This window comes from Oncorhynchus masou, unplaced genomic scaffold (assembly GCF_036934945.1).
Source record: "Oncorhynchus masou masou isolate Uvic2021 unplaced genomic scaffold, UVic_Omas_1.1 unplaced_scaffold_181, whole genome shotgun sequence".
Taxonomy (NCBI): Eukaryota; Metazoa; Chordata; class Actinopteri; order Salmoniformes; family Salmonidae; genus Oncorhynchus; species Oncorhynchus masou.
The window spans coordinates 1,657,865-1,677,238 of record NW_027016550.1 but is presented as its reverse complement, the minus strand read 5'-3'; the positions used below and the strand labels follow the sequence as shown (position 1 = coordinate 1,677,238).

The 19,374-nt window shown below is 44.6% G+C and overlaps 1 protein-coding gene across 1 annotated transcript in view; it reads right to left on the bottom strand.

The window, feature by feature from the left end:
* The window catches only part of shmt1 (serine hydroxymethyltransferase 1 (soluble)), a 68,859-nt gene extending 59,963 nt beyond the window's left edge, over window positions 1-8,896 (bottom strand). Inside the window, exons 1-2 of the mRNA XM_064964675.1 lie at window positions 8,807-8,896; window positions 5,403-5,517 (exon numbers count right to left, since the gene is read on the bottom strand). Coding sequence (XP_064820747.1) covers window positions 5,403-5,501 — 99 coding nt within the window. The 5' untranslated portion in view covers window positions 5,502-5,517; window positions 8,807-8,896. The remainder of the gene's footprint in view (window positions 1-5,402; window positions 5,518-8,806) is intronic.
* Window positions 8,897-19,374: the final 10,478 nt, after the last annotated feature.

Genomic DNA, 19,374 nt, shown 5'->3' with positions numbered 1-19,374 from the left:
ATTCATTATAATACACCTAGACAATACACTGTTTCATTATAATACACACACACCACACACAGATTCATTATAATACACACACACCACACACCGATTCATTATAATACACCTAGACAATACACCGATTCATTATAATACACCTAGACAATACACCGATTCATTATAATACACCTAGACAATACACCGTTTCATTATAATACACCTAGACATTACACCGTTTCATTATAATACACCTAGACATTACACCGTTTCATTATAATACACCTAGACAATACACCGTTTCATTATAATACACCTAGACAATACACCGTTTCATTATAATACACCTAGACAATACACCGTTTCATTATAAAACACCTAGACAATACACCGTTTCATTATAATACACCTAGACAATACACCGTTTCATTATAATACACCTAGACAATACACCGTTTCATTATAATACACCTAGACAATACACCGATTCATTATAATACACACACACCACACACCGATTCATTATAATACACACACACCACACACCGATTCATTATAATACACCTAGACAATACACTGATTCATTATAATACACCTAGACAATACACTGTTTCATTATAATACACACACACCACACACAGATTCATTATAATACACACACACCACACACCGTTTCATTATAATACACCTAGACAATACACCGTTTCATTATAATACACCTAGACAATACACCGTTTCATTATAATACACCTAGACAATACACCGTTTCATTATAATACACCTAGACAATACACCGTTTCATTATAAAACACCTAGACAATACACCGTTTCATTTTAATACACATATACAATACACCGATTCATTATAATACACCTAGACAATACACCGTTTCATTATAATACACCTAGACAATACACCGTTTCATTATAATACACCTAGACAATACACCGTTTCTTTATAATACACCTAACACAACCCAGCCTGTAGTTACCTGGCCTCAACCCAGCCTGTAGTTACCTGGCCTGTAGTTACCTGGCCTGTAGTTACCTGGCCTGTAGTTACCTGGCCTGTAGTTACCTGGCTGAAACCCCCTTTAGAGGTATATTAACCCAGCCTGTAGTACCTGGCTGAAACCCCCTTTAGATGTATATTAACCCAGCCTGTAGTACCTGGCTGAAACCCCTTTAGATGTATATTAACCCAGCCTGTAGTACCTGGCTGAAACCCCTTTAGATGTATATTAACCCAGCCTGTAGTACCTGGCTGAAACCCCTTTAGATGTATATTAACCCAGCCTGTAGTACCTGGCTGAAACCCCTTTAGATGTATATTAACCCAGCCTGTAGTACCTGGCTGAAACCCCTTTAGATGTATATTAACCCAGCCTGTAGTACCTGGCTGAAACCCCTTTAGATGTATATTAACCCAGCCTGTAGTACCTGGCTGAAACCCCTTTAGATGTATATTAACCCAGCCTGTAGTACCTGGCTGAAACCCCTTTAGATGTATATTAACCCAGCCTGTAGTACCTGGCTGAAACCCCTTTAGATGTATATTAACCCAGCCTGTAGTACCTGGCTGAAACCCCTTTAGATGTATAATAACCCAGCCTGTAGTACCTGGCTGAAACCCCTTTAGATGTATATTAACCCAGCCTGTAGTACCTGGCTGAAACCCCTTTAGATGTATATTAACCCAGCCTGTAGTACCTGGCTGAAACCCCTTTAGATGTATATTAACCCAGCCTGTAGTACCTGGCTGAAACCCCTTTAGATGTATATTAACCCAGCCTGTAGTACCTGGCTGAAACCCCTTTAGATGTATATTAACCCAGCCTGTAGTACCTGGCTGAAACCCCTTTAGATGTATATTAACCCAGCCTGTAGTACCTGGCTGAAACCCCTTTAGATGTATATTAACCCAGCCTGTAGTACCTGGCTGAAACCCCTTTAGATGTATATTAACCCAGCCTGTAGTACCTGGCTGAAACCCCTTTAGATGTATAATAACCCAGCCTGTAGTACCTGGCTGAAACCCCTTTAGATGTATATTAACCCAGCCTGTAGTACCTGGCTGAAACCCCTTTAGATGTATATTAACCCAGCCTGTAGTACCTGGCTGAAACCCCTATAGATGTATATTAACCCAGCCTGTAGTACCTGGCTGAAACCCCTTTAGATGTATATTAACCCAGCCTGTAGTACCTGGCTGAAACCCCTTTAGATGTATATTAACCCAGCCTGTAGTACCTGGCTGAAACCCCTTTAGATGTATATTAACCCAGCCTGTAGTACCTGGCTGAAACCCCTTTAGATGTATATTAACCCAGCCTGTAGTACCTGGCTGAAACCCCTTTAGATGTATATTAACCCAGCCTGTAGTACCTGGCTGAAACCCCTTTAGATGTATATTAACCCAGCCTGTAGTACCTGGCTGAAACCCCTTTAGATGTATATTAACCCAGCCTGTAGTACCTGGCTGAAACCCCTTTAGATGTATATTAACCCAGCCTGTAGTACCTGGCTGAAACCCCTTTAGATGTATATTAACCCAGCCTGTAGTACCTGGCTGAAACCCCTTTAGATGTATATTAACCCAGCCTGTAGTACCTGGCTGAAACCCCTTTAGATGTATATTAACCCCTTTAGATGTATATTAACCCAGCCTGTAGTACCTGGCTGAAACCCCTTTAGATGTATATTAACCCAGCCTGTAGTACCTGGCTGAAACCCCTTTAGATGTATATTAACCCAGCCTGTAGTACCTGGCTGAAACCCCTTTAGATGTATATTAACCCAGCCTGTAGTACCTGGCTGAAACCCCTTTAGATGTATATTAACCCAGCCTGTAGTACCTGGCTGAAACCCCTTTAGATGTATATTAACCCAGCCTGTAGTACCTGGCTGAAACCCCTTTAGATGTATATTAACCCAGCCTGTAGTACCTGGCTGAAACCCCTTTAGATGTATATTAACCCAGCCTGTAGTACCTGGCTGAAACCCCTTTAGATGTATATTAACCCAGCCTGTAGTACCTGGCTGAAACCCCTTTAGATGTATATTAACCCAGCCTGTAGTACCTGGCTGAAACCCCTTTAGATGTATATTAACCCAGCCTGTAGTACCTGGCTGAAACCCCTTTAGATGTATATTAACCCAGCCTGTAGTACCTGGCTGAAACCCCTTTAGATGTATATTAACCCAGCCTGTAGTACCTGGCTGAAACCCCTTTAGATGTATATTAACCCAGCCTGTAGTACCTGGCTGAAACCCCTTTAGATGTATATTAACCCAGCCTGTAGTACCTGGCTGAAACCCCTTTAGATGTATATTAACCCAGCCTGTAGTACCTGGCTGAAACCCCTTTAGATGTATATTAACCCAGCCTGTAGTACCTGGCTGAAACCCCTTTAGATGTATATTAACCCAGCCTGTAGTACCTGGCTGAAACCCCTTTAGATGTATATTAACCCAGCCTGTAGTACCTGGCTGAAACCCCTTTAGATGTATATTAACCCAGCCTGTAGTACCTGGCTGAAACCCCTTTAGATGTATATTAACCCAGCCTGTAGTACCTGGCTGAAACCCCTTTAGATGTATATTAACCCAGCCTGTAGTACCTGGCTGAAACCCCTTTAGATGTATATTAACCCAGCCTGTAGTACCTGGCTGAAACCCCTTTAGATGTATATTAACCCAGCCTGTAGTACCTGGCTGAAACCCCTTTAGATGTATATTAACCCAGCCTGTAGTACCTGGCTGAAACCCCTTTAGATGTATATTAACCCAGCCTGTAGTACCTGGCTGAAACCCCTTTAGATGTATATTAACCCAGCCTGTAGTACCTGGCTGAAACCCCTTTAGATGTATATTAACCCAGCCTGTAGTACCTGGCTGAAACCCCTTTAGATGTATATTAACCCAGCCTGTAGTACCTGGCTGAAACCCCTTTAGATGTATATTAACCCAGCCTGTAGTACCTGGCTGAAACCCCTTTAGATGTATATTAACCCAGCCTGTAGTACCTGGCTGAAACCCCTTTAGATGTATATTAACCCAGCCTGTAGTACCTGGCTGAAACCCCTTTAGATGTATATTAACCCAGCCTGTAGTACCTGGCTGAAACCCCTTTAGATGTATATTAACCCAGCCTGTAGTACCTGGCTGAAACCCCTTTAGATGTATATTAACCCAGCCTGTAGTACCTGGCTGAAACCCCTTTAGATGTATATTAACCCAGCCTGTAGTACCTGGCTGAAACCCCTTTAGATGTATATTAACCCAGCCTGTAGTACCTGGCTGAAACCCCTTTAGATGTATATTAACCCAGCCTGTAGTACCTGGCTGAAACCCCTTTAGATGTATATTAACCCAGCCTGTAGTACCTGGCTGAAACCCCTTTAGATGTATATTAACCCAGCCTGTAGTACCTGGCTGAAACCCCTTTAGATGTATATTAACCCAGCCTGTAGTACCTGGCTGAAACCCCTTTAGATGTATATTAACCCAGCCTGTAGTACCTGGCTGAAACCCCTTTAGATGTATATTAACCCAGCCTGTAGTACCTGGCTGAAACCCCTTTAGATGTATATTAACCCAGCCTGTAGTACCTGGCTGAAACCCCTTTAGATGTATATTAACCCAGCCTGTAGTACCTGGCTGAAACCCCTTTAGATGTATATTAACCCAGCCTGTAGTACCTGGCTGAAACCCCTTTAGATGTATATTAACCCAGCCTGTAGTACCTGGCTGAAACCCCTTTAGATGTATATTAACCCAGCCTGTAGTACCTGGCTGAAACCCCTTTAGATGTATATTAACCCAGCCTGTAGTACCTGGCTGAAACCCCTTTAGATGTATATTAACCCAGCCTGTAGTACCTGGCTGAAACCCCTTTAGATGTATATTAACCCAGCCTGTAGTACCTGGCTGAAACCCCTTTAGATGTATATTAACCCAGCCTGTAGTACCTGGCTGAAACCCCTTTAGATGTATATTAACCCAGCCTGTAGTACCTGGCTGAAACCCCTTTAGATGTATATTAACCCAGCCTGTAGTACCTGGCTGAAACCCCTTTAGATGTATATTAACCCAGCCTGTAGTACCTGGCTGAAACCCCTTTAGATGTATATTAACCCAGCCTGTAGTACCTGGCTGAAACCCCTTTAGATGTATATTAACCCAGCCTGTAGTACCTGGCTGAAACCCCTTTAGATGTATATTAACCCAGCCTGTAGTACCTGGCTGAAACCCCTTTAGATGTATATTAACCCAGCCTGTAGTTACCTGGCTGAAACACATTGCCCTTTAGATGTATATTAACCCCTTTAGATGTATATTCGGAACGAGGAAACATAAAAGCGATGTCATCAACAGCAACGAGTCAGCCTCACACACACACACACACACCCTGTGTGACGTACCTCAGAGTCGTTGGAGCTGAGTGGCTCCTGCATCATCTTGTTGTGAGACTCCCACACTTCCTTACTGACATGGTGACTGGTACCGTTGCTATGAGACATGACCACTGGTACTGATCTACAGACAGACAGACAGTTAGTTAGTTAAGCTATGAGACATGACCACTGAGAGAGAGAGAGACAGACGGACAGACGGACAGACGGACAGACGGACAGGACAGGACAGGACAGGACAGGACAGGACAGTTAGTTAGTTAAGCTATGCCAAATAAGATTCAACAGTATCTTTTGTCAACCCCTCTAAATATCAGTTGTTGCGAAGAGCGTCTGCTAAATGACTTAAATGTAAATGTAATATAGTATTCAGGGCTACATTTAGTCAGGTTATCTGGTATTCAGGGCTTTAATTAGTCAGGTTATCACTAGAACAGCCATGTTTAAACCAATAGGGTGCCATTTGGTGTGGTCCTGGTGGAAGTAGTGGACTATGTAGGGAATAGGGTGCTGTCACTGCCACTCTGTGTCTGATGCAACAGCAGCTGGACTCATGACTTCTGTTATCTTGTTTGTCCAACTTACAGAGGCCCGTCAGCTAACTGACCTCGCTGGATAAAGTCACCCATTCTGTGTGGTAGCGTGTAAAGCAGGGGGTTCTTTAACTTCTTCAGCCTGGCACCCAAATTAGAAGTTCTGTTTTTCTGGGACCCACGCTTAGTAAAATATGCAACTATACATACATTTCGGTACATTTCATTGCCCTTATGCCTAAAACAAATAACAATTACATTAAATATCCATATAAATATCTATACGTGTTTAGTTTCCCCCATTAAAAACACTCTTACATATCTGTCTAGGTTGGAACTGTTGTAGACAAACAACCCAGAACTGTGTGAGTGGGTTCTCAGTCAGGAGACCACTTCCTGTTGTAGACAAACAACCCAGAACTGTGTGAGTGGGTTCTCAGTCAGGAGACCACTTCCTGTTGTAGACAAACAACTCAGAACTGTGTGAGTGGGTTCTCAGTCAACCCTGGAGATCTCTGGTCTCCACAACCAAACCCATTCTCCCAGGGCTAGATAACCCTGGAGATCTCTGGTCTCCACAACCAAACCCATTCTCCCAGGGCTAGATAACCCTGGAGATCTCTGGTCTCCAAACCCATTAGATAACCCTGGAGATCTCTGGTCTCCAAACCCATTCTCTCAGGGATAGATGACCCTGGAGATCTCTGGTCTCCAAACCCATTAGATAACCCTGGAGATCTCTGGTCTCCAAACCCATTCTCTCAGGGATAGATAACCCTGGAGATCTCTGGTCTCCAAACCCATTCTCCCAGGGATAGATAACCCTGGAGATCTCTGGTCTCCACAACCAAACCCATTAGATAACCCTGGAGATCTTTGGTCTCCAAACCCATTCTCTCAGGGATAGATAACCCTTGAGATCTCTGGTCTCCAAACCCATTCTCTCAGGAATAGATAACCCTGGAGATCTCTGGTCTCCAAACCCATTCTCTCAGGGATAGATAACCCTGGAGATCTCTGGTCTCTAAACCCATTCTCTCAGGGATAGATAACCCTGGAGATCTCTGGTCTCCAAACCCATTCTCTCAGGGATAGATAACCCTGGAGATCTCTGGTCTCCAAACCCATTCTCTCAGAGATAGATAACCCTGGAGATCTCTGGTCTCCACAACCAAACCCATTCTCTCAGGGATAGATAACCCTGGAGATCTCTGGTCTCCAAACCCATTCTCTCAGGGATAGATAACCCTAGAGATCTTTGGTCTCCAAACCCATTCTCTCAGGGATAGATAACCCTGGAGGTCTCTGGTCTCCAAACCCATTCTCTCAGGGATAGATAACCCTGGAGATCTCTCAAACTTCGTGTTTTCCTCAAGAAGCATCTTGCTTCAATCAGTTTATTCCAGTTCAGAATAATTATTATTGTATTTTAACAGCAACAGTTCCAACCGAGACTAGTTTTCTACAGTCATTTCTACAGTCAGATGTACAGTAGGCCTGATCATATTATATCTGTTCTGTTACTAAGGGTTGAACTATCAGCAGCTGACGTCGGTGAATGTTAGATATTATCTGTGTACAAGACCAGGGGATTGTTAGAAAGAGGAAGTCACCTCTACTGAGAGTTAGTTAGTCCCTTATTTCTGCTGATCATCACCCGTTATAAAATGACAATGTCTTGCTAGTTGACTGACTGGTCCACAGTCGAAGCCCAGTTTCCTGAATCATTCTGTCCTGTTCTGAAATAACTCTCTGGGTTTACCATCATGGTGTGTATGTTTGATCAGGACGTGTCGTTATTTAATTAAATGTGTTCGTTATCAGAGACTCATTACTAAGCACTTCCCGGCACACAAAACACAGTGTGGACGCTCCTCACATCTGTATGAAAGAGAGTATTTGGGTTGGGCTGTATTTGGGTTTCATGACAATTGAGCTCAGTGAGAACTTGTGGTTAACATGAGTCAATTTGATGAGAACTTGTGGTTAACATGAGTCCATTTGATGAGAACTTGTGGTTAGTTTGACGACAGCGGTGAGTGACGGCGAGTTTTTTTTTTTTTTTTACCTTTATTTAACGAGGCAAGTCAGTTAAGAACATATTCTTATTTTCAATGACGGCCTAGGAACAGTGTGTTAACTGCCTGTTCAGGGGTAGAACGACAGATTTGTACCTTATCAGCTCGGGGATTCGAACTTGCAACCTTTCAGTTCCAAGTCCAACGCTCTTACCACTCGGCTACTGTAGAGTGGGAATAACAAGTCGGTAACGGACAGCGCTGCGTCGCGTGTCGAACCACAGCGCTGCGTCGCGTGTAAAACCGTGAAGTACACCGGTAACTCCCACATGAGCAGCTGCCAAACTGAGCAGAGAGCGGCTGCCAAACTGAGCAGAGAGCGGCTGCCAAACTGAGCAGAGAGCGGCTACAAAACTGAGCAGAGAGCGGCTACAAAACTGAGCAGAGAGCGGATACAAAACTGAGCAGAGAGCGGCTACAAAACTGAGCAGAGAGCGGTGAACAAATCTATTCCTGTAATTCTTAAATAATTATAACAGAGTACGACCGTCCCGAGGATCCCGCATAGCACTGACCCTAAAGTCAGCCCGCAGGTTCAGCTGTCTTGTGACATGCGGTTTCACTACATTTCCGATATTACGAGCCGATTTGACTAAATAGAACATTTTTGAGTTAATGCATAATACATTTAAACAAAAATAGTTACTCACATATTCAAGAAAAACTTAGCTATGAGTTTCTAGCTAGCCAAAGTGTCAAACGTCACCCCAAAAACCGCACGCTAATCGAGCTATTTTATTAGTGAATAGTGTACAAAAAGCGTAAATATAACAACGAAAGAGTTATTTTGCTGGGTACCCACCGGGTCGCTCGGCTGTGCAGCTGTCACCGTCGGAAATCGGACGTTTGGAGAAAGACAAACATGCAAATTGAGTTTACTAGGAATACAAAGTCCGCGAAACCTAGAAACCAATCAGTGTACAGAGAGACGTGATGTCCACGCCCCCTTTCTCGCTGTTAGCCAATAAAAACACATAACAGAAACATCCGAACTGTCCAATGAAACTGATAGACAGTGATGAAATAATACCGTACTGTACAATTATATTGATTAAAGTGCCTATAAATAGTTGAATTATGAAATTATTATTATGATACAACATGGTACATTCAGAACAGTATTTAAATTGTTATAGTGATATGATAGATACTATAGTACCTTTGGTCCCACCCTGTCAAAGACAGACGGTTATAACAGACCAATAGGATCAGTTATTGTACCTTAGGTCCCACTATAGCAGTTATTAATTCAGACCCATAACCATTCAGATGGTGGTAGACTATAGCAGTTATTAATTCAGACCCATAACCATTCAGATGGTGGTAGACTATAGCAGTTATTAATTCAGACCCATAACCATTCAGATGGTGGTAGACTATAGCAGTTATTAATTCAGACCCATAACCATTCAGACCCATAACCATTCAGAAGGTGGTAGACTATAGCAGTTATTAATTCAGACCCATAACCATTCAGATGGTGGTAGACTGTAGCAGTTATTAATTCAGACCCATAACCATTCAGATGGTGGTAGACTGTAGCAGTTATTAATTCAGACCCATAACCATTCAGACCCATAACCATTCAGAAGGTGGTAGACTATAGCAGTTATTAATTCAGACCTATAACCATTCAGACCCATAACCATTCAGAAGGTGGTAGACTATAGCAGTTATTAATTCAGACCCATAAACTTTCAGAAGGTGGTAGACTATAGCAGTTATTAATTCAGACCTATAACCATTCAGACCCATAACCATTCAGAAGGTGGTAGACTATAGCAGTTATTAATTCAGACCTATAACCATTCAGATGGTGGTAGACTATAGCAGTTATTAATTCAGACCCATAACCATTCAGATGGTGGTAGACTGTAGCAGTTATTAATTCAGACCCATAACCATTCAGACCCATAACCATTCAGATGGTGGTAGACTATAGCAGTTATTAATTCAGACCTATAACCATTCAGATGGTGGTAGGCTATAGCAGTTATTAATTCAGACCCCTAACCATTCAGATGGTGGTAGACTATAGCAGTTATTAATTCAGACCCATAACCTTTCAGATGGTGGTAGACTATAGCAGTTATTAATTCAGACCCATAACCATTCAGATGGTGGTAGGCTATAGCAGTTATTAATTCAGACCCATAACCATTCAGACCCATAACCATTCAGATGGTGGTAGACTACAGCAGTTATTAATTCAGACCCATAACCATTCAGATGGTGGTAGACTATAGCAGTTATTAATTCAGACCCATAACCTTTCAGATGGTGGTAGACTATAGCAGTTATTAATTCAGACCCATAACCATTCAGACCCATAACCATTCAGATGGTGGTAGACTATAGCAGTTATTAACTCAGACCCATAACCATTCAGATGGTGGTAGACTATAGCAGTTATTAACTCAGACCCATAACCATTCAGATGGTGGTAGACTATAGCAGTTATTAACTCAGACCCATAACCATTCAGATGGTGGTAGACTATAGCAGTTATTAATTCAGACCCATAACCATTCAGATGGTGGTAGACTATAGCAGTTATTAATTCAGACCCATAACCATTCAGACCCATAACCATTCAGATGGTGGTAGACTATAGCAGTTATTAATTCAGACCCATAACCATTCAGACCCATAACCATTCAGATGGTGGTAGACTATAGCAGTTATTAATTCAGACCCATAACCATTCAGATGGTGGTAGACTATAGCAGTTATTAATTCAGACCCATAACCATTCAGACCCATAACCATTCAGATGGTGGTAGACTATAGCAGTTATTAATTCAGACCCATAACCATTCAGACCCATAACCATTCAGACCCAGAACCATTCAGATGGTGGTAGACTAGAGCAGTTATTAATTCAGACCCAGAACCATTCAGACCCATAACCATTCAGATGGTGGTAGGCTATAGCAGTTATTAATTCAGACCCATAACCATTCAGACCCCTAACCATTCAGATGGTGGTAGACTATAGCAGTTATTAATTCAGACCCATAACCATTCAGATGGTGGTAGACTATAGCAGTTATTAATTCAGACCCATAATGTTATGTACTTGAGTGAAGACCCAAAAGCGGTTTTAACAGAAAACAGAGTTCTTTAATGAAAAACAGGAATGGCATAAATCCTCTTCCAACGTAGTCAATGGAACAAAAAGAACGTTAGTATAATGCAGGATGCACCTGCCAGGCGGACTCCGACAGGATAGGACAAGGTGGAAGCAAACGGGACGACAGCTTGCTTCTGGCATCAAAAACACAAACAAGAATCAGACACTGAAAGTAGCAGGAACAGAGAGAGAAATAGAGACCTAATCAGAGGGGGAAGAGAGAACAGGTGGGAAAGAGTGAATGAGCTAGTTAGGGGAGATGTAGAACAGCTGAAGAATGAGAGACAGAGAAGGTAACCTAAAAAGACCAGTAGAGAGAGACAGAGTGAAGAGAAAGGACAGGAACAGACATAACAAGACATGACAGTACCCCCCCCACTCACCGAGCGCCTCCTGGCGCACTCGAGGAGGAAACCTGGCGGCAACGGAGGAAATCATCGATCAGCGAACGGTCCAGCACGTCCCGAGAGGGAACCCAACTCCTCTCCTCAGGACCGTACCCCTCCCAATCCACTAGGTACTGATGACCACGGCCCCGAGGGCGCATGTCCAAAATCTTACGAACCCTGTAGATGGGTGCGCCCTCGACAAGGATGGGGGGGGGAGGGACGAGCGGGGCGCGAAGAACGGGCTTAACACAGGAGATATGGAAGACCGGGTGAACGCGACGAAGATAGCGCGGGAGAAGAAGTCGCACTGCGACAGGATTAATGACCTGAGAAATACGGAACGGACCAATGAACCGCGGGGCCAACTTGCGAGAAGCTGTCTTAAGGGGAAGGTTCTGAGTGGAGAGCCATACTCTCTGACCGCAACAATATCTAGGACTCTTGGTCCTACGCTTATTAGCGGCCCTCACAGTCTGCGCCCTATTACGGCAAAGTGCCGACCTGACCCCCTTCCAGGTGCGCTCGCAACGCTGGACAAAAGCCTGAGCGGAGGGGACGCAGGACTCGGCGAGCTGAGATGAGAACAGCGGAGGCTGGTACCCGAGGCTACTCTGAAAAGGGGATAGACCGGTAGCAGACGAGGGAAGCGAGTTGTGGGCGTACTCTGCCCAGGGGAGCTGTTCTGACCAAGACGCAGGGTTACGAAAAGAAAGACTGCGTAAAATGCGACCAACAGTCTGATTGGCCCGTTCGGCTTGACCGTTAGACTGGGGATGAAAGCCGGACGAGAGACTGACGGAAGCCCCAATCAAACGGCAAAACTCCCTCCAAAATTGAGACGTGAACTGCGGGCCTCTGTCGGAAACGACGTCAGACGGAAGGCCATGAATTCGGAAAACATTCTCGATAATGATCTGAGCCGTCTCCTTAGCAGAAGGGAGCTTATCGAGAGGAATGAAATGAGCCGCCTTAGAGAATCTATCGACAACCGTAAGAATAACTGTCTTCCCCGCTGATGAAGGCAGTCCGGTGATAAAATCTAAAGCGATGTGAGACCACGGTCGAGAGGGAATGGGAAGCGGTCTGAGACGGCCGGCAGGAGGAGAGTTCCCAGATTTAGTCTGCGCGCAGACCGAACAAGCGGCGACAAATCGACGCGCGTCACGTTCCCGAGTGGGCCACCAGAAACGCTGGCGAATGGAAGCGAGCGTACCCCGAACGCCGGGGTGGCCGGCTAACTTGGCAGAGTGGGCCCACTGAAGAACGGCCGGACGAGTAGGAACGGGAACGAACAGAAGGTTCCTAGGACAAGCTCGCGGCGACGGAGTGTGAGCGAGTGCTTGCTTTACCTGCCTCTCAATTCCCCAGACAGTCAACCCGACAACACGCCCCTCAGGGAGAATCCCCTCGGGGTCGGTGGAGACCTCAGAAGAACTGAAGAGACGAGATAAAGCATCAGGCTTGGTGTTTTTGAGCCCGGACGATAAGAAATAACAAACTCGAAACGAGCGAAAAACAGAGCCCAACGAGCCTGACGCGCATTAAGTCGTTTGGCTGAACGGATGTACTCAAGGTTCCTATGGTCAGTCCAAACGACAAAAGGAACGGTCGCCCCAACCACTGTCGCCATTCGCCTAGGGCTAAGCGGATGGCGAGCAGTTCGCGATTACCAACATCATAGTTACGTTCTGACGGCGATAAGCGATGAGAGAAAAACGCGCAAGGATGGACCTTGCCGTCAGAGAGAGCGCTGAGAAAGAATGGCTCCCACGCCCACCTCTGACGCGTCAACCTCAACAACAAACTGACTAGAGATGTCAGGTGTAACAAGAATAGGTGCGGATGTAAAACGATTCTTAAGAAGATCAAAAGCTCCCTGGGCGGAAACGGACCACTTAAAGCACGTCTTAACAGAAGTAAGGGCTGTGAGGGGAGCTGCCACCTGACCGAAATTACGGATGAAACGACGATAGAAATTAGCGAAGCCCAGAAAGCGCTGCAGCTCGACGCGTGACTTAGGAACGGGCCAATCAATGACAGCCTGGACCTTAGCGGGATCCATCTTAATGCCCTCAGCGGAAATAACGGAACCGAGAAAAGGGACAGAGGCGGCATGAAAAGTGCACTTCTCAGCCTTCACATAAAGACAGTTCTCCAAAAGGCGCTGGAGGACGCGTCGCACGTGCTGAACATGAATCGAGAGAGACGGTGAAAAAAATCAGGATATCGTCCATGTAAACGAAAACAAAAATGTTCAGCATGTCTCTCAGGACGTCGTTAACTAGTGCCTGAAAGACAGCTGGAGCGTTAACGAGGCCGAAAGGAAGAACCCGGTATTCAAAGTGCCCTAACGGAGTGTTAAACGCCGTCTTCCACTCGTCCCCTCCCTGATGCGCACGAGATGGTAGGCGTTACGAAGGTCCAATTTGGTGAAAAACCTGGCTCCCTGCAGGATCTCGAAGGCTGAAGACATAAGAGGAAGCGGATAACGATTCTTAACTGTTATGTCATTCAGCCCTCGATAATCCACGCATGGGCGCAGGGACCCGTCCTTCTTCTGAACAAAAAAACCCCACTCCGGCGGGAGAGGAGGAGGAGACTATGGTACCGGCGTCGAGCGAAACCGACAAATAATCCTCGAGAGCCTTACGTTCGGGAGCCGACAGAGAGTATAATCTACCCCGGGGGAGTAGTTCCCGGAAGGAGATCAATACTACAGTCATACGACCGGTGTGGAGGGAGAGAAGTGGCCTTGGAACGACTGAACACCGTGCGCAGATCGTGATACTCCTCCGGCACCCCTGTCAAATCGCCAGGCTCCTCCTGTGAAGAAGAGACAGAGGAAACAGGAGGGATAGCAGACATTAAACAGGTCACATGACAAGAAACATTCCAGGATAGGATAGTATTACTAGACCAATTAATAGAAGGGTTATGGCGCACTAGCCAGGGATGACCCAAAACAACAGGTGTAAAAGGTGAACGAAAAATTAAAAAAGAAATGGTTTCGCTATGATTACCAGAGACAGTGAGGGTTAAAGGCAGCGTCTCACGCTGAATCTTGGGGAGAGAACTACCATCTAAAGCGAACAAGGCCGTGGGCTCCCCTAACTGTCTGAGAGGAATGTCATGTTCCCGAGCCCAGGTCTCGTCCATAAAACAGCCCTCCGCCCCAGAGTCTATCAAGGCACTGCAGGAAGCAGATGAACCGGGCCAGCGGAGATGGACCGGAAAGGTAGTGCGTGATCCAGAAGGAGAGGCCTGAGTAGTTGCGCTCACCAGTAGCCCTCCTCTTACTGATGAGCTCTGGCTTTTACTGGACATGAGGTGACAAAATGACCAGCGGAGCCGCAGTAGAGACAGAGGCGATTGGTGATTCTCCGTTCCTTCTCCTTGGCCGAGATGCGGATACCCCCAGCTGCATAGGCTCAGCATCCGAGCCGGCGGAGGAGGGTGGCAGTGATGCGGCAGGTGGCAGTGATGTGGAGAGGGGAGCAACGGAGAACGCGAGCTCCTTTCCACGAGCTCGGCGATGAAGATCAAACCGTCGCTCTATGCGAATAGCGAGAGCTATTAAGGAGTCCAGACTGGAAGGAACCTCCCGGGAGAGGATCTCATCCTTAACCTCGACGAGGAGACCCTCCAGAAAACGAGCGAGCAAAGCCGGCTCGTTCCAGTCACTAGAGGCAGCGAGAGTGCGAAACTCAATAGAATAATCCGTTATGGATCGATTCCCCTGACATAGGGAAGACAGGGCCCTGGAAGCCTCCTCCCCAAAAACAGAACGGTCAAAAACCCGTATCATCTCCTCCTTAAAGTCCTGGTACTGGTTAATACACTCAGCCCTCGCCTCCCAGATTGCCGTGCCCCACTCACGCGCCCGTCCGGTAAGGAGAGAAATGACGTAGGCGATGCGGGCTGCGCTCCTGGAGTAAGTGTTGGGCTGGAGAGAGAACACCACATCACACTGAGTGAGGAATGAGCGGCACTCAGTGGGCTCCCCAGAGTAACACGGCGGGTTGTTGATCCTGGGCTCCGGAGACTCGGAAACCCTGGAAGTGGGCGGTGGATCGAGGTGGAGTTGGTGAACCTGTCTTGTGAGGTCGGAGACTTGGACGGCCAGGGTTTCAACGGCATGTCGAGCAGCAGACAATTCCTCCTCGTGTCTGCCTAGCATCGCTCCCTGGATCTCGACGGCGGAGTGAAAAGGGTCCGGAGCCGCTGGGTCCATTCTTGGTCTGATTCTTCTGTTATGTACTTGAGTGAAGACCCAAAAGCGGTTTTAACAGAAAACAGAGTTCTTTAATGAAAAACAGGAATGGCATAAATCCTCTTCCAACGTAGTCAATGGAACAAAAGAACGTTAGTATAATGCAGGATGCACCTGCCAGGCGGACTCCGACAGGATAGGACAAGGTGGAAGCAAACGGGACGACAGCTTGCTTCTGGCATCAAAAACACAAACAAGAATCAGACACTGAAAGTAGCAGGAACAGAGAGAGAAATAGAGACCTAATCAGAGGGGGAAGAGAGAACAGGTGGGAAAGAGTGAATGAGCTAGTTAGGGGAGATGTAGAACAGCTGAAGAATGAGAGACAGAGAAGGTAACCTAAAAAGACCAGTAGAGAGAGACAGAGTGAAGAGAAAGGACAGGAACAGACATAACAAGACATGACACATAACCATTCAGACCCATAACCATTCAGATGGTGGTAGACTATAGCAGTTATTAATTCAGACCCATAATCATTCAGACCCATAACCATTCAGACCCATAACCATTCAGACCCAGAACCATTCAGATGGTGGTAGACTAGAGCAGTTATTAATTCAGACCCATAACCATTCAGATGGTGGTAGACTATAGCAGTTATTAATTCAGACCCATAACCATTCAGATGGTGGTAGACTATAGCAGTTATTAATTCAGACCCATAACCATTCAGATGGTGGTAGACTATAGCAGTTATTAATTCAGACCCATAACCATTCAGACCCATAACCATTCAGACCCATAACCATTCAGACCCATAACCATTCAGACCCATAACTATTCAGATGGTGGTAGACTATAGCAGTTATTAATTCAGACCCATAACCATTCAGACCCATAACCATTCAGATGGTGGTAGACTATAGCAGTTATTAATTCAGACCCATAACCATTCAGACCCATAACCATTCAGATGGTGGTAGACTATAGCAGTTATTAATTCAGACCCATAACCATTCAGACCCATAACCATTCAGACCCATAACCATTCAGACCCATAACCATTCAGATGGTGGTAGACTATAGCAGTTATTAATTGAGACCCATAACCATTCAGATGGTGGTAGACTATAGCAGTTATTAATTGAGACCCATAACCATTCAGATGGTGGTAGACTATAGCAGTTATTAATTGAGACCCATAACCATTCAGATGGTGGTAGACTATAGCAGTTATTAATTCAGACCCATAACCATTCAGATGGTGGTAGACTATAGCAGTTATTAATTCAGACCCATAACCATTCAGACCCATAACCATTCAGGTGGTGGTAGACTATAGCAGTTATTAATTCAGACCCATAACCATTCAGATGGTGGTAGACTATAGCAGTTATTAATTGAGACCCATAACCATTCAGATGGTGGTAGACTATAGCAGTTATTAATTCAGACCCATAACCATTCAGATGGTGGTAGACTATAGCAGTTATTAATTCAGACCAATAACCATTCAGACCCATAACCATTCAGGTGGTGGTAGACTATAGCAGTTATTAATTCAGACCCATAACCATTCAGATGGTGGTAGACTATAGCAGTTATTAATTCAGACCCATAACCATTCAGATGGTGGTAGACTATAGCAGTTATTAACTCAGACCCATAACCATTCAGATGGTGGTAGGCTATAGCAGTTATTAATTCAGACCCATAACCATTCAGATGGTGGTAGACTAAAGCAGTTATTAATTCAGACCCATAACCATTCAAATGGTGGTAGACTATAGCAGTTATTAATTCAGACCCATAACCATTCAAATGGTGGTAGACTATAGCAGTTATTAACTCAGACCCATAACCATTCAGATGGTGGTAGACTATAGCAGTTATTAATTCAGACCCATAACCATTCAGATGGTGGTAGACTATAGCAGTTATTAATTCAGACCCATAACCATTCAGACCCATAACCATTCAGATGGTGGTAGACTATAGCAGTTATTAATTCGGACCCATAACCATTCAGACCCATAACCATTCAGACCCATAACCATTCAGACCCAGAACCATTCAGATGGTGGTAGACTAGAGCAGTTATTAATTCAGACCCATAACCATTCAGATGGTGGTAGACTATAGCAGTTATTAATTCAGACCCATAACCATTCAGATGGTGGTAGACTATAGCAGTTATTAATTCAGACCCATAACCATTCAGATGGTGGTAGACTATAGCAGTTATTAATTCAGACCCATAACCATTCAGACCCATAACCATTCAGACCCATAACCATTCAGACCCATAACCAACCATTCAGACCCATAACCATTCAGATGGTGGTAGACTATAGCAGTTATTAATTCAGACCCATAACCATTCAGACCCATAACCATTCAGATGGTGGTAGACTATAGCAGTTATTAATTCAGACCCATAACCATTCAGACCCATAACCATTCAGACCCATAACCATTCAGACCCATAACCATTCAGATGGTGGTAGACTATAGCAGTTATTAATTGAGACCCATAACCATTCAGATGGTGGTAGACTATAGCAGTTATTAATTGAGACCCATAACCATTCAGATGGTGGTAGACTATAGCAGTTATTAATTCAGACCCATAACCATTCAGATGGTGGTAGACTATAGCAGTTATTAATTCAGACCCATAACCATTCAGACCCATAACCATTCAGATGGTGGTAGACTATAGCAGTTATTAATTCAGACCCATAACCATTCAGATGGTGGTAGACTATAGCAGTTATTAATTCAGACCCATAACCATTCAGATGGTGGTAGACTATAGCAGTTATTAATTCAGACCCATAACCATTCAGACCCATAACCATTCAGACCCATAACCATTCAGACCCATAACCATTCAGACCCATAACTATTCAGATGGTGGTAGACTATAGCAGTTATTAATTCAGACCCATAACCATTCAGATGGTGGTAGACTATAGCAGTTATTAATTCAGACCCATAACCATTCAGACCCATAACCATTCAGATGGTGGTAGACTATAGCAGTTATTAATTCAGACCCATAACCATTCAGACCCATAACCATTCAGACCCATAACCATTCAGATGGTGGTAGACTATAGCAGTTATTAATTCAGACCCATAACCATTCAGACCCATAACCATTCAGACCCATAACCATTCAGACCCATAACCATTCAGATGGTGGTAGACTATAGCAGTTATTAATTGAGACCCATAACCATTCAGATGGTGGTAGACTATAGCAGTTATTAACTCAGACCCATAACCATTCAGATGGTGGTAGACTATAGCAGTTATTAACTCAGACCCATAACCATTCAGATGGTGGTAGACTATAGCAGTTATTAACTCAGACCCATAACCATTCAGATGGTGGTAGGCTATAGCAGTTATTAATTCAGACCCATAACCATTCAGATGGTGGTAGACTAAAGCAGTTATTAATTCAGACCCATAACCATTCAAATGGTGGTAGACTATAGCAGTTATTAATTCAGACCCATAACCATTCAAATGGTGGTAGACTATAGCAGTTATTAACTCAGACCCATAACCATTCAGATGGTGGTAGACTATAGCAGTTATTAATTCAGACCCATAACCATTCAGAT